Source organism: Dermacentor silvarum, chromosome 2 (assembly GCF_013339745.2).
Source record: "Dermacentor silvarum isolate Dsil-2018 chromosome 2, BIME_Dsil_1.4, whole genome shotgun sequence".
Taxonomy (NCBI): Eukaryota; Metazoa; Arthropoda; class Arachnida; order Ixodida; family Ixodidae; genus Dermacentor; species Dermacentor silvarum.
In genome coordinates, this window is record NC_051155.1 from 234,784,956 (window position 1) to 234,800,885 (window position 15,930).

Sequence of the window (15,930 nt, forward strand, 5' to 3'; positions counted from 1 at the left end):
CTGGCGAGAGTGCCCGAGAGTTGCTGAATATCGCCAAGCGTTTCTTTAAGTTCTGCAGGCATACCATCCTGCGCTTGGCCTATCCACCATAGTGAGTTTACGTCATTATCTGTGAACAACACTAACATAACACAAGTTAATACCATTCTTGGCCAGTCTTCCGTAGTCGGTACGGGGGATTCGAATGAGCAGGCAAGCACCGTGGTCATCGTCATTCGCGTGTGTGCACGCGACTATTTCTCGTGGAACGACGGTTTAGGACGCGGATGTACAATGGCCAACGGACAAGAAATGCAAGGAGCAAGCCCCGGTCGTTCCATGGCCAAGATGTCCCCCGCCATCCGCGTCCACGTGGCCAACGCCGCGCTGCTCCAAGAACAACCTTTAAGCATCGTGCCACGGATTATGTTCGGCAGCTCTTTGTTCTGTCTCTGCGTCATGTTCGTGATTGTCATGGGGACGTTCAGCAACTGGCCCACACGCAACGAGCTCGACGGAGACGACAGCAGCCCGCCGGAGGTTCAGAACAGCCGATCTGCCGTGGTCACCGATGGCCCGAAACAAGCCGCGGAGGCCACGGCAGCTGCCTTGGAGGGCGAGGCAACACGACGCCGAGCCAAGAGAAATGGAACGAAGGGCACCGCCAGGCGGGTGAGTCGTCGAAGTGTTCATCCGTCATTATGTTTGTGTTTCGAGTGCGGCCAGTGTCGTTCATTCGAGTATAGCTATTTACACTTCGCGCGCTTACGTCCAGTTCTGGCGCTATAATTTTTTAAGCTCGTTCTTGTTCTCTTCAATGAAAGCGGGAACCATCGAAGATACTTGTCCAAGTAAGCGAATTGCTTATGAGGACCGCAGAAATCAAATTAATATCAAGGCATTGGCTACTCTCCCGGCAGCCGGGAGAACTTCTGCAACGAATTTCTGCCGGCACTCGCCTCCTATTGGCTCTTGGAAGGTTAGGGTATGTTATGGTAGGTTAGATTAGGTGAAATTAGGTTATGTGATGTTAGGTTAGGGCGCACCTGCAGGCCGTTTTTCCCCGGCAGTTTGTCATGTGACTTCCGAGCGCCAATAGGAGGTGAGCGTCGGGAGAAATGCTGCCGGGAGAATAGACTCGCCCTAACATCAATACTTCCGAAGTATATTCCTGAAGTCGACAACGGTGTTTGACGACGGCCGATAGGGCTGTTTGATGATGGCGGCACAGATTATCGTCAACATGTTGTGGTAGATTTCCCGACATCTTGACGACTACGGTGATGGCGGTGGCGCGATGGCGACGGTGTGGTGACGTAGAATGACGACGACGGAGATGAATGCGCGACGACAATGGCAGCACGATCAAGACGGCATGATAACAACGGAATCACGACCCGCGTGACGTCAACGACGGCGCAAGAGCCAGAACGGGATGACGTGAAGACGATGGCATGAAAAAGACTATGCAGCTCCGCTTTCTTTTGCTGTCGCTTGCTCCATGGAGGCCAGATACTCCTCCGACCATTCGGTTTAACATCATGCGGATTCCACGCACTGTGGGAGTCTGTCTAAGTGGCTGTGGTGAAGTGCACCGCCACGCTCTCGCGCGACAACACGTGCGTCCCAAAGCGGTAGTTTGAGTTTGGCGACGAACACTCCCAGCTGCTCCATGGCGCGAAACCACGTGACCTTTGGCATTGCTGAGAAAGACCGGCCGCCGACCCCGAAAACGAGCGAAATAGCCAAAGATATTAGTTTTAATATTTGTCCCTTTCACCCGAAGTCCGAAGCGTTGAAAGCGATAGCAAGGTTAAAACTCACTGTAGCAAAGTCTAGCGCTGCACTGAAGCAGCTCATAAGGCGTTGCGAAGGCGACATGTTTGCGTCACGCAGCACGCGAGACAATCAGGGTATTGAATACCGAAAACTGAACTGAAAACCGCAATAAAAAAACGTTATTATAGCTCGAAAGGAAAAAAACAACGGTTTTCGGCTCTGGTTGGCCACCTTTCCAGCCTCTCTTCATCCCTGCACTGCCTGCACTTGTGGCTCAACTATGCTGCCTCATCTGTAAATATACATAATCTTCCCGTGATTTTAAAAGTAGCAGCACTGCTAGTATAATTTTCCGCGTATTGCGTCAGGGGTCAGACTGGGTGTTGTGTTAACGCGACAATATTTGCATCGCGTCGAATGCGTGGACTCACCAGATTGTGATGCGTGCGAAGTATCTGACACAGTGGAGCGCGTGTACTTGTTGCTTGTCCCCAGCATGACTGTGAACGGCAGGCATTGATCTCTTCGTTAGCGCCGATTAACAGCAGGCCGTTCAGTGAAAAAGTGCCACTGGGCCATCTACCCGACATATCAATGGAGCGAGTCTTCAAGGCTCTCAGAATAGTTAACACAGGTTATAGCTGTATTCAAGGCTGTCAACCGGCCTTTCGCATGCTACTACCTGCCCTCATCATTAATTATTCCTCAGTGCCCTATATTCTCCTCTTCCCTTTCCCCCTGAGCAGAGTAGCAGGCTGGAGGGTTCTCTGTGTTTCCTCAACATCCTTTCTCTCTCTCTCTACCTCAATAAAGCTCCGCTGCAAATAGATTCAAGCACTGGTGCTGGATCTGCCCGATTATTTTTTAACTACGTGCGGCCTGAAGAACAAACAACAGGCATAATCTTTCAGTGCAGCTTCTCAGTAGCGTCGAGTTCTTGTACAAAATAAATTTGTACTATTTTCCTGTAATTATTGTTCAGTTATGCAAATGAAATTGAACCGGTTCGAACGGGTTCGAACCATTGTTTTTCCGCTCCCGAGTTGAACCGAAACGAAAACCGGGACGAAAAAAATGCTGGCTTCGCCGTAATCGAGAGTAGATGTAAGCATGAAATGTCTACCGGCAAAGACGCTGGCCTGAAAGCTTACTGAGCAGAAATGAAGGTGTTTTGAACAAACCTCGTTTCAAGTCGCGTCTCGGCCAAACAACCATTCTCGGCGCAGCGGACGCTGCCGGCCTGGTCACGCAGCGTGGCGCCATCTCTCTCGAGGCGACGCAGAACTCGCGCCGTGGAACTTAAAGGGCGCTGCTATAGTGAACTAGACCGCTGCCATTCAAAAGAGCACAGGCAACCCTGTCTCAGCGCCAAAAGATGACAAGTGTGTGGTGCCCCGCAACTGCCTTTTGAATGCCACTATTGTAAATGGCAAATAAAACTTCAGCGTATACTAGAAGTTACAGCTTGAGTGATATTGTGAACAAACATTAGGAAGAAATCGGAAGCAATATTGTTTTTGTAACTTGTTTGGGCAGTAACCAGAGTATGTAATGCGGTCCTGTACAAGGGGTTGGGGGCCGGAGACCGCATTTTCCTAAGTTTTGACTGGTTGCCCGGATGATCTTGTTTTGCTCTCGGAACTATGTCCGGATGTTCTCGCAGGTTCTCGTTTAGTTCTCGCGCCCATTCCCGGATAAGGGCTCTGGATTTTCGCTGAAGGTCTCTTGAAGGTCGCCGACAACGGGAGCTAAAAGCATTACATGCTTAAAATTTCGGTTCGACACGCTGCATTGAGCTTGCAGAAAATTTTGAAAAAGTACAGAACAGGGCAGTCCGGCTTGTCCTTGGTAATTACGATAGGACGCTTGGTATGACTGAGAGTAAAACAGCAATAAATTGGCACAAATTTGACGACCGCCGTCAATTTCATAATTTATATTACTCTAAAACTGACATCGATAGAGAGTTGTATATTACGCCGCCCACTTACATCTTCCAATTATGACATCATGACTTGCAGATACGCAAGCTTCCTTTTAGAGGCGACGCCTTTCGCTATTATTTCTTTTGTATCGTTAAAAAGAGATTCTAAAGTTCTGTCGCCCGATACCGTTAAGATTATTTCTAATGATGATTTTTTCCATACCCGCCATGGTGCCCTAATGGCTAAGGCGTTGCGCTACTAAGCCCGAGGGCGTGGGATCGAACCCCGGCCGCGGCGGCCGCATTTCGGTGGGGGTGGAATTCAAGAACGCCCGTGTACCGTGCATTGGGTGCACGTTAAAGAACCCCAGATGGTCAAAATTAATCCGGAGTCCCTCACTACGGCGTGCCTTATAATCAATTCGTGGTTATGACACGTAAAACCTCAGAATTTAATTTTAAATTTTTTCCATGTCTCAAGAAAATGGATTTTGTGTTTTTTTTCTCTTGAATTGTACGCCCCTACTGTAATGCCTGCAAGGGCGAAGCAGCTACCAAATAAATGAATATAACAAATAAGTAAATGCACGTATGAGCTCTACAGTACTAATCAGCCCAATGTGGTGCTGACAAATGTGATGCGTTAAATGTGCCTTCTGCCTTTCTGACGAAGCATACAGTCATCACACATAATAATTATTGCAATCACTTAGTGTTCCATAAAAACGTCTCAACGGCTATTAACTCGGAGGAATTGCAAGGACGAAAATATCCACTTTTACAAAGGAGCAGTGATAGACTGGAACTATAGAGCCGAATTGAATGCATTGCGATTGGAAGTTTTTTAATCGGGTGATACACCTGATTTTTGAAGTTTGTACTGTGTCGAAGCTAATGTTTCTGCCCCATAAAATTCTGGCCAAACCGCAGTGTTACGTGGTATTTTGCTGTCCGATGCTGTCATCAGCTTGCTTTGTAGTTTTCTTGTGGTATGCTGTTGTCCTGTCTACTTGACCTTCGGATTCCAGTATATGAAACAAATAAATAAGGAACAAAGGAGCAGAAGCAAGTCTACAGGGGGTACTAAAAATATCCCCTTTAGTTACGATGTACACGTCTGTGTAAGCAACTTGTTTTTCTGCCTAGTGTTGTTAGGCAAAAAACACGGCCATTGAGCTTCGGGTAAATGGAACCTCCTGCGGACTCAATATGACTCTATATTTCATTTCGACGTGCGGAGTATTGCTACACACGGCCACCTTTGCTAAAGGTACAACCATGTTTGAAGGGAAGTTCCACATGCAGCGACGGCGAAAGAAACGTTTTTCCTTTATCGCAATACCTGTAGCGAATATTTAACATGTACATGTGCCTTAAATCCTGTGGTTGAATTATTTTTATTAAGCTAACGCACAGAATGCATTAATTATGAGGACTCGCTAGAAAATGCACGAAGCATGATCGTATAACCTTGTGTCTATTTCAACTGAGTATGCAGCGCCCCGGGATAAGACTATTCAACTCTGACACATTCATCGGCAGGCCATCATAATTAGTGACTCATTGGGCTGTGCTATATAACGGCTGGTTACACTTTCGGAGCTGCGAATAAGCCTGCCTTAGAGGGAACGGAGACTTGACAAGCAAGAAAGCAATGCGAAAGTTGCGACGGATCAAATTCCCCGCTAGCTCTTGGTTACATCATAAATATGGCAGCATCTGCTACAGACAGGAATATGTTACTCTCGCGCACAATTATGGAGCATGCGCCCTTACTCTCGAACCCAGTCGCCAGCTGTCAGCACAGCTCCCGCTGGTCTGCCAATTTGATGACGGCACAGCTGACGACAAAGTCATGATGAGCGCGGACACTGGCGCATAGCATGCGATAAGTTCAGGCTGAGCGTTATCGGTGTTGTTCTTTCGTTCTTTCCGCCTGTTCACGTAGTCCCTGACAAAAGATGACTGCATCCTAGAAGCGCTGTAGATTATGGTCGATATGCGCGAGTTTATTGTGTGTCAGCAAGCAATGACTTCGTTATGGCTAGGGGAAGAAGACTACAGTTCGAAACTTTGCTGAGCTTTGACTGCCCAAAATGAGTGCAGATACGCAGAAACACAGCAATATTCATGACGTCAGACTAATGTCATCGGCGCCGCGGGCGTGTTTCAGAAAGATACGAAACTACAGGGAAATGGAGAGGAAGGGAGGTTCCAGTTCCGTTTCTCCTGCTAATGACCATACTATTATCTGAAAAAATTCGATCGAGCTTTTAAGGTATTATCTGCCAGTCTAAACACATTTATGGTTTGATTATAATAATCAGAATTGGTCGCCAGCGCCCATAACTCAAGAGATTCAGTGAACTGAAGTAATAAATTGCATTTCACTGCCCCGATTGTCGGCAGGACTGCGGCCGATTCTCGTTCAGGTACTGTGCCGAAGGCCCAAGCGCCGCCCAGCGGCACTACTACGACTGGACGATCGGATCATGCGTGCCCACTTCGCACGACGTACCGCTCTGGTGCAACCGAGGCCGCAACCGGTTCGCTTCTCTGGAGCACTGCCGGAGCAAATGCGTAACCAGGAAGCCCCCTTCCAGACAGTGTTCTTCGCCGACCTCTTTCACTGTTTGCTCCAGGCAAGTAAGACTAGCTACACTTCTTTTGCCGCAACACGATTTGAAGAGTGTGCGTTGGTCCTAACTTGACTCGGGCGGACTTATCTGCAGACGATGTCCTAACCAAATTTGAAACATTCATTGGCACGCAGCCAGGATTAGACGTATTGCACAGAGGAAATGAAAGTCCCCTGTGTAACTGGAGAGGAAGTCAGAAGGACTTGGTAAGGAGGCAAGAAGCAGCAACAAAACAGTGAACAGCCAATTTGATAAAAGATGACAGGAATATTGTACTAGCAAATGTTGCAGTCATACACATCTTACACATACTGATGACTTCATATGTACCAGAGACTTGGAAAATTGGCAACATGATATTATGTCATAGGAATAGGAGAGCTTAAAGAACTGTAGAATTATAGGTTCTTTGGTATCATTTACGTATTACAAAAATGTATTTACGAAAGCAACATTAAATAACCTTAGGCAACAATTGGTCAGGCCGGAGAACAAATGTGCCGTAAAGTGAAATTTTAAACAATTACATGTATTTCATCAATCAGGCAATTGAGAAGTCTGCGGAATGTAATTATCTACTCCGCGTATGGTCATCTTTGATAAACAAAGTTTTCAATTCAGAAGCGATACCAGCAGTCATGCAAAGACTGCGTGGCGAAGGAGTAAAAATTAAAAATTAAATTATGGGGTTTTACGTGCCAAAACCAGTTCTGATTATGAGGCACGCCGTAGTGGGGGACTCCGGAAATTTGGACCACCTGGGGTTCTTTAACGTGCACCTAAATCTAAGTACACGGATGTTTTCGCATTTCGCCCCATTGGGCGAAGGAGTAGATAAAGCATATTTGAAGATCTCGAGAAACACGTATAACATTCCACAGCTGCCATAATTATCCACAACAAGAGCAGAAAAAATTGGCTTCGCCTTTAAGAGTGGAACGCGATAGCGTTATTGGGCCCCGTTCGCATCGCATTTTTGTTTCAGTGAGCTTCACCGCAACACAAAACGCGGAAAAACCAGTTTACAAAGACCAAGCTTACACCGATCCCCTTAAGGTCAGCTTCACAGTTATACAGAAATGCATTGCTGGAAAGACGTTTTTTCAGGGGCAATATAAGTCGTTTTATATTAAAATGTGAAGGCCCTAGCACCTTTTTTCATTATTTTATTAATTGTTTGCTATTGTCCCGACGCGCGCGCGTGTCCAAAACGCATTAGGCAGGCGAAGTCCCAATTTGACCTGCCGAGGATGCGAGCGCCATGTGGATAGCGTTTTCGCAAGTAAATTGCCCGAGCGCACAGGGTTGATATGGTAGAAATGCTGGAAAAGGGGTTTGTGTTTCAGTTTCCTCGTAACAGAATTATGTTTTCTCGTACATTCAAATTACAATCCGACGCCGATTGGTAAACAATCCGACGCCGAATCCGACGCCGAATGATAAAGTCGTACTTTACCATTTTTCTGACGGATTTCACTGTGAGAAATTCAATTTTTGTTCACCAAAACCTTGCGCCACGCGCAGGGCCTGCGCGGTCGGGGTCGTTGGGGATGATTTTTTCCGCCACTGACGCCGACATCCAAACCAACACCGGCGCCGGATTTTCTGCGACACGGGGCCCTTAACGCTATCGTGTTAAAATACCAGCCACGAATGATGTCGGGCAAATGAACTGTATCCACAATGCTCTTCACCGCATGAGTTCAAGAAATATCCCAGATGCCAGATTAGGAAATATTCGGAAAAATTCGGGGTAACGATCAGTGGAAACTCAAGGAACCATAATCATCACATCAAATTAAAATTTAATTCTGTAGTTTAGCGTCGAAAAACTGCACGGGGCTTCATGAGAGGTGGTGCAATCTAGGGCTTTGAATTAAATTTTACCACCTCCGGTTCTTCAACGCGCACCTAAACGTAAGTACTTGACCGTTCTTTGTATTTCGCCTTATCGCCTCTAACAAAACACCATAGCCACTGCGTCACCTCGGTGAGTTCATGATCATATCCTCTAGGATTATTATTATTATTATTATTATTATTATTATTATTATTATTATTATTATTATTATTATTATTATTATTATTATTATTATTATTATTATTATTATTATTATTATTCATTTTTTATTTTTAGCTGCTCAGGCCAACGTCGCCTTGACCAAATATTAAAATGAAGAACGTGTCAGCGCGGATAATCTTGCGCACCAAAACTCGTGCTGTAGTGTTTGTTTTGTTGCATCGTTGGAAGTAAGCTGGCTTACCGCAACGAACAATTCTTTTTTCAATGCTGAAAGCGCGCGGCATTTCTCGGATTTTCCTGGAAAGCATTTGCGCAAAAGCCAAAGAGCGAGCTTGCACAAACACGAACACCATGGCAAGATACGCCTGCCCGCGAATACACACAAGATTGCCGCCCGACTGGCCGCTCGAGGCATTTTGCGTTATTCACGGGCTTCTTTCATGCTTATAAAAACACTTATGTAACACGTATTAAGCAACAGAGAGCTGTGTCGGCAGTTTTTCATGTTGCTCTACAATTTTCTCACTGACACTTTTCATCTAAGTATATTTGAAAAGTTGGTGAATTAGGACTAATCATGAAATTAGGCAGAATGCGAAAATTAATCTCAGTATCTCCAAGCGATGGCTAACTACATTACCTTGGTTCTGTCCAGCCACGTGGCATTTGCATATATATATATATATATATATATATATATATATATATATATATATATATATATATATATATAATTTGGCTCAAAAAACGTGGGACACCCTATATACTATATTTTAGTTTCAGGCAGCCTTTCATCGGTGGGCGCCGGCATGTTTCCCAGTTTAATCCTGTTTCATAAACCGTAATTCTGCGACGCGAAGCGCCCCGACGAGCAGCAGATGCACTGCGCCTCTATCGCGAACGCTTTGTTTCACACACGTTACGACTTCTAGCGCCAGCCACTGCAGCGACCACCACTCTTCCGAGAAGCGTTAATGGATGAACGCGACGCTGTTTTAGTTTTCCTGCCTCAGCTTACGAGTGTTGATTGCGCAAGAGGCACGTCACACACTCCTGCCGCGCTGTCACTGTTCATGTGCAGAGCAGGAACGGACAACGGGAATGGTTTCCGCGGCAGTGCGGCTGGAATTGCAGACAATACGCAACTTGCAACGCACGTTTCGCACATGAAACGGGCGATTTAAGCGACCGTAGGTGTTCAGCTCAACATGACGAGTGTGTGGAAAGGCCTTGGCTGTAACGCTTTGCTTGAAGGGAGGAAAAATTCGTGCAGCCCGTGGCAATGCTAAATTATTTTCAGTGACAGGCTGTTACGCTTCGAATTTGAAAAACGGCACAGAGTGCCTTCAAAATTATTCACCCTATATGCGCACGCGTAGAGTTTTTCTGTTGTATGCGTCGCTTTTGCGGAGCTGCTAGTTCCTTAAAGCAGCAGCGGAGGATGAAGCGAAGAGCTTTGTCTACTTCCAGCCCGCTATTATGTTGAGGCTGAAATACGAGCACCGCTTCCGTGACCTGGACTAGTTCTGCGCACACGCTCATTGCCCTGAAAACTTATGAAAAAGAAGTGCTTCTGCCTGCTTTCATTCAGACTGATTCATATTACCTAAAATTTCGACGTCCCTTTATTGGCGCATAGACTACAATCGAATAAGCGCACGCTTCTTGACGAAGAATGTAGGTCAAGTGAAATTAGTGACGCAGTAAGAAAACGACGCATATCTGGCACACGGTTATGGGTAAAGCTGATAATTTTATTACGTTTATTACGCGAGAAGTAAGCTTGTCAAGCCGAGCTAAGAGAATTCAAGAGTGTTCTGTCAGGCTAGCACTTTCGATCGTGCCTGAGATATGGAACGTTGCAGGTTCAGCGCTACTATAGCATCGCTCCATCCGCATTGAGCGCGTAGCGCGTGACACGGTCATACTAAGTGTGCTTGGCCGATCCACCCTTGTCAATCGTGCTTCTTCAAGCATGCTCGAAAAGTTCAGTTCATGTCGAGCTTAATTAGAATCTAAATCGCGCTTGCCACAGTCGCATAATGTTATTGCGCCTTTGGTCTCCTTGTAAGAACTGCGTCTCCGGGGTCACACAGGCGCGACATGAAGCACGGCCTGTGGTTCTGGGACGGCGACAGCTGCGTCGAGTGGAACTACAACCGCGGCAACTGCATGGTCTCGCGGGGCCGCGAGCTCACGAGCAAGGCCGCTTGCATCGAGGCCTGCGAGCCGTCCGCGAACGACACCGAGACGCCGGAGGTCCCGACGGTGTGCAGGGCCACCAGGTCCGCACCCTGCACGCCCGCCAAGATGCGCTTCCCTTTCTTCGCGGCGCGCAAGGGCGGCGAACCACTTCGAGTGCGTCGAGGCCAGCGCCGAGCGCCTGCAGCGCCGGCTGTGCCTCGCCCCCGGCAACAGCTTCGACACGATCGAAGCGTGCGACACTGCGTGCAAGCGCGGCGGCGGGGAAAAAAATCGACTGTAATACAATTGTGTTTCGCTCTTTGCGTGCTTGACTTCGCCTGGCGACTGCCGCAATGCTGTCAAGAGCGTTGTACTTAGCTTGATAAGCGTTGACGCTCGGCCTTGTTGGTAATACAGAGTTTATTGAATTGTTGAAGCGCATTGACAGCGAATACAAGCTGTCACAAAAGCGCTTGTGTGATTTCACTTGCTTGTCCTCGCTTTCGGCGCGCTTCAACAAACAATCGTAAAAATAGCGTTTTAGCGCCAACCATTGCATTTTTATTGACACGTTGTGGGGCATTGTAAGGAGGTAAGAAAAAAAGTGAGAAAACGAATAAATCTTCCAGCTCTTACTGCACATAGCACGATGTAGACAAGCCGCAAAGTACTTTCTTTTTTCCCTTATATTTGAAATATTTTCAGTCTCCATACATGCTCGTATATAAACGTATAAATAAACTTTAAAAAAATAAAGAAGCGCATGACTACATGAAGGTAAGACTACTGCGGAGCGCTAATATGTTCGCGACAAAAAGCTCGGAAATTAGATGGGTCGCTATAGGATAAGGATGCAGGCAGGCGTTGTGCCCCTCCTGGTGGCAGTTGCCAGCTAGCGCTCTTCCTCTTCTTTCTGATTGTTTTATTGCGATAGCAATTACATGGGCACTCCAAGCGCATTTTTGCCGTCGCCGTCGTCGTCGACGTCGTCGCCGTGAGGTTCCGTATCAAGCCCAACGGCGATAAAATCGTCGCCGCGCGCCGTATGCTGTATGTGCGAGTGAAAGCGCATGAGGGACGCGTGCTTTCGCGGAGAGCGAACGCAAGGCGGAGAGCAAACGCGATGTCTTCCGTCGTGCGAAAGGCCGTGGGGGGATGGGAGCAGTCGTTTAGCTGCGGCACCAAACGCGTATCTTGTGACTGGGCTCAAAGGGAACTGGCGAATCTCCCACGCGAAAGGGGGGAAAGCGGGAAGGCAGCGCGGGATGGAGGGGGCGCGGCTTCTACTCTGCCAGCAATTGCGTACTTGTACTTTGCGCGGCGAAGAGCTGTCGCGCGCACCGTATCTTGAAAGCGATCTCCACACGGCTCTTACCTTTGTATGCACTGTGCTTTCGCCGCTCAGTTTCCGTTGAAGCGATATAGACCGCACGAACGTTCGGTCGCCGCTGCAGCAGCGCTTGCTCACGCCAGCGTTTTGACGGTGGTTGTCTGCGTTCATCGAGTGTGATCTATTAATTTTGCTTGTGCGCGCTGACACCATGCTTGTTAATTCAATTAGAAAGTGAATGTGTCCAAGTTTATGCCACCAATAAAATTACTATCCTTACTCCGTATAGCTCTCTACTAGTAAATTTGATCACAATTTGATGTTTAGCCTTTCGGGCGAAACTGCGACTTTTTATGTGTGTAAACAAAAAACATAATAAATAAAGGATGTATTTCTGCAAACCGAAGCAATTTATTATATGGCTTACCTGCTCCAACCCACTCTTGCTTATTTGCCTCGCACCCAGACAGATTCTAAGAAGACATGGCTCCAAAATTAATATAGTTGACTTCGTCTGTCCGCATTTTGTGTGAACTTTTTCGTAGACGGTGAGATTACTTACTGCACCGCTTTACTGCGCTTGCATTAGGAGAATGGCGCAAGCCGTTCCATGTGCACTTATCATGCACTTGAGTTCTTGCGCAAACGAAACAATTAGCCATAGTAGTAGTGCTCATTAACGCTAATTAACAGTTGCAGTAAAGTCAGCTGTTTGAACGAGATGGCACATACAAAAGTAAAACGAGTACAAAGAAAGTAAAAGCAACACTCAAAAGACACCCAACAACCACTGAGCGACAGGTAAGAGGTTACGAGAGAAAATGCTCCACTTTCTGCACAATGCACAGCCGCATGCTTTTATTTATTTATTTATTTATTTATTTATTTATTTATTTATTTATTTATTTATTTATTTATTTATTTATTTATTTATTTATTTATTTGATGCATTGTCGCAGTCTCTTGACATAAAAATTTAAAAAAAACTTGGAGGACGTTTAAGATTAGCTTAAGCTAAGTGGAACGCGATAATATTCCAAGATCTCTGACTGCTTCTCACGCTTTCCGGCAACTGCAGCTAATGTAACCGTAATGCTTGCCGGACAACGCTGGCTGCGAACGCTATGCACGAAGGCGAACTTTGTGGTAGAAGCGCGGCCTCTTGCGTGGGCCGATCCCGGAGGTGTGCACAGCTGCGCCAAAAAAAAAAAAAATTACATCATTTTCAGGTTTCTGTTATTGTTACGCACTTTTATTATTTCAGTCCGAGAAAATTTAACGTGAAAGGCATGCGCTCTCGGTCTCTTGTTTCATGACATTTGTTTGTGGCCGGTCATTCTCAAAATTCCAAGGAATGACTTTGTCAAGACTGTAAGACAAGGTATGAGCAACTTTAGTGACAGAATGGTGTGGCAATATAACCCGCATATACCGCATATCATGGCGTAGCATGTGCATATGGCGTAGCTTGTGGCGCATATCAGAGCAAGGCGTAGCATGTGCATATACCTAAACATATACGGGATGATTTTCTCTAGCGGACAACGCCACCGACGCCGACACCGGATTTTCTGCAACACGGTGCCCTTAACGCTGTCGCGTTAAAATCTTTGCCGAAGAGGTATCGACCTCTGCGATACCTCTTCGGTTGTGTCGATGTGACGAAAACGGGCGTGCAAATTATGGCATATGCCCGAGATTCAATACAATAAAATAAAAGGCAAAATCATTCGCACCTTGGACAGTGAAAATATACCGCGACAGTATTCAACCAGTCGCGGTTGCTTCTCTTTCTATTGCGTTTTGCACGAGATCGTATTGCATAGCGTGAGGTGGCGTGCTCAGTTTTCCACCGTGGAGACCAATTTACGATGGAGCAGAATGCAAAATTACCCCGCTCTCTTGGGTGGATGCTAAAGCACCTTAGGTGGTCATATTTAATCCGGAGCTCTCAACTACGAATTTCGTATAACACGAGTGCTTCTTTGGGATAGTAAACGCAACCAATTGCCAGTGCTATTATATAGTTCCCCAGGGATATCTTTTTACTGAGGACTCTGTCACGCTTGGTAACATGTTTTCCGACACTACCCCCAAATCACATGTTGCTGACGGCCCTGCCGCAGGTAAGAAACAGCGATATTCGGAATAGGTATTTCGGTCATGTCAACTGCTGGCTCAGATGTGACAAAGCCGTCAAGAGCCCTTTATAATACATGTCAGCTAATGATTAAATGCGAATTTATTTTACGCAATTAGGATATGCCAAGCAACAAGTCCTTTTTTTACCCCTAGCACGCTAGCTTCAACGTGATCTACGCGGAAGGTAAGCAAGCTCTCGAGTAGTTGTAGGAGGCATAAATACATACCTGTTCGTCGCAAATAGTGTACTTTGACTCTGTTTCACTTCATGCGTGCGAGCACACCCGTTTCACAGCTTACGCAAGCATGTCACGTTGCTGATGAAAACGTTTCAATTTTAATAAACTGCCTTTTTAAGGTCGTTAGTATGAAACAAGTTTCTCTGTCTACTATACTGATTACCGACGCGTCGGCTAAGCATCCACGCCATGTGAGATTTTCATAACTTGCCAATCCCACGAGCACAACCGTGTAGGCAGGCAGTACGATGCGCCCTGAGTGAGACATAGATACCCTTATTGACTCTTTTCGCGGCGATCCCCTGGGCGCTGTTATGTTTGATCACGTGGTGACGCGTCCATTGCTTGCCTCAACTGCCTCCGTTGCCTCCTTGTTTACAATGGAAGTGCATGGTGCCGGCGCGGCTTAGAAAACCTCTCTTTTCGGAGATATCGTAGACGGTGACTAGGTGGACGACACGAAGCTTTGATCACAGCTTCAGAGAGCATGCAAAAGCGCTTTAGGAGCTGATTAAGCTATGTCCAAACGGCGCAAGCAGCGTATATGGTGCTTGTTCTAAAAGCGGGGCTAAATATGTATTCCAAGCTATCTCAGCTTTCCGATTATGAATTAAGTCAGGATTAATGTGTTTTGCTCTTTGTTCTTTATTCGGCAAATATTTTGAAGCAGTGGCTTGTCAGTTTCTGACTCAGTGAAGTTCCTCGGTGCGGCCACTATCTGATTATTTCCTGCTTAATCGCTCGCGGGTGTGCTCAGTTCCAATAGATATGTTATTGCTGCGCACATGCAATGCTTGAAACGTAGCTGTTTTGTACATTGTAATACCTTGTAGCAAATGTATATTACAGCTAGTAACTCGCTTACTCTTGTGGACCGTCACGAAACATTCAGCTTCGACCATTCGTGCGCCATAGGTGTAGTCCGTCATTTATTGTGCGTATACAGTGCGCATATATTCAAGTGTGCGCTCATTCACTTATTCTTGATACGTCGGCGATAGAGTGGGCTAAGTTTTCCTGCCATTTGGGACAGATGTGTATAGATAATGTGCGCGAAACTTACTATGACAGGAAGCAGCGCTACCCCTTTTTCATTGTTTAACGAGTGGTACTCACTCTTGCCGACGTTCTGGGGATGAAGCCCTTTCTTTGAAGGTTAGCGATACAAGGCTGGCGGATGAGCAAATTTTTGTATCCTCGAAGAAAGCCGTGCATCACTAAGTGCCGGTAACACGTTCTGACAGTTGCAGCAGCGGTCCGCGAACTTGGCCACACAGATTCATTCTATTCCTTAACATGCCAGTCACTATTTTTCCAGCCAACTACTGCACACGTCTTCAATCCACACAATCCGCATAATTGGAGCACAGTGCGTTAGCGAAAACTCAGTTGCATTTCCGACAGCTGCTGATCGCACAGAAGCAAGGTAGAAGCAGTAATGGTTTCGTATTCGTGCGCGGTCGCTGAGGAGAGGTATGGCACGCCGCCGTGAGCGCCATCTCGTTTATCTAAAACAAACTGCTCCGCGAAAAGGGTTAATAAGCGTTCCATCCATACACTTGTACGATGTTAAATAAGTTTTTAAGAATAAGAAGGTAAGTCAAAAGAGATTCGGGTAGCAGGTTAGCCAGATGCCCGAGCAGAAAACAGTAGTGAGCTGAGCGAACGAAGCCAAAGGAAGAACACCTTAT

The 15,930-nt window shown here is 46.4% G+C and overlaps 1 protein-coding gene across 1 annotated transcript; it reads left to right on the forward strand.

The window, feature by feature from the left end:
* The first annotated feature begins 259 nt into the window (after positions 1-259).
* Positions 260-12,945, forward strand: LOC125943590 (uncharacterized). Its single transcript, XM_049663040.1, has 4 exons — positions 260-651; positions 6,092-6,324; positions 10,441-10,702; positions 12,937-12,945. The coding sequence occupies exons 1-4, from the start codon at positions 274-276 to the stop codon at positions 12,943-12,945; spliced, it is 882 nt and encodes a 293-aa protein (XP_049518997.1). The 5' UTR covers positions 260-273.
* Positions 12,946-15,930: the final 2,985 nt, after the last annotated feature.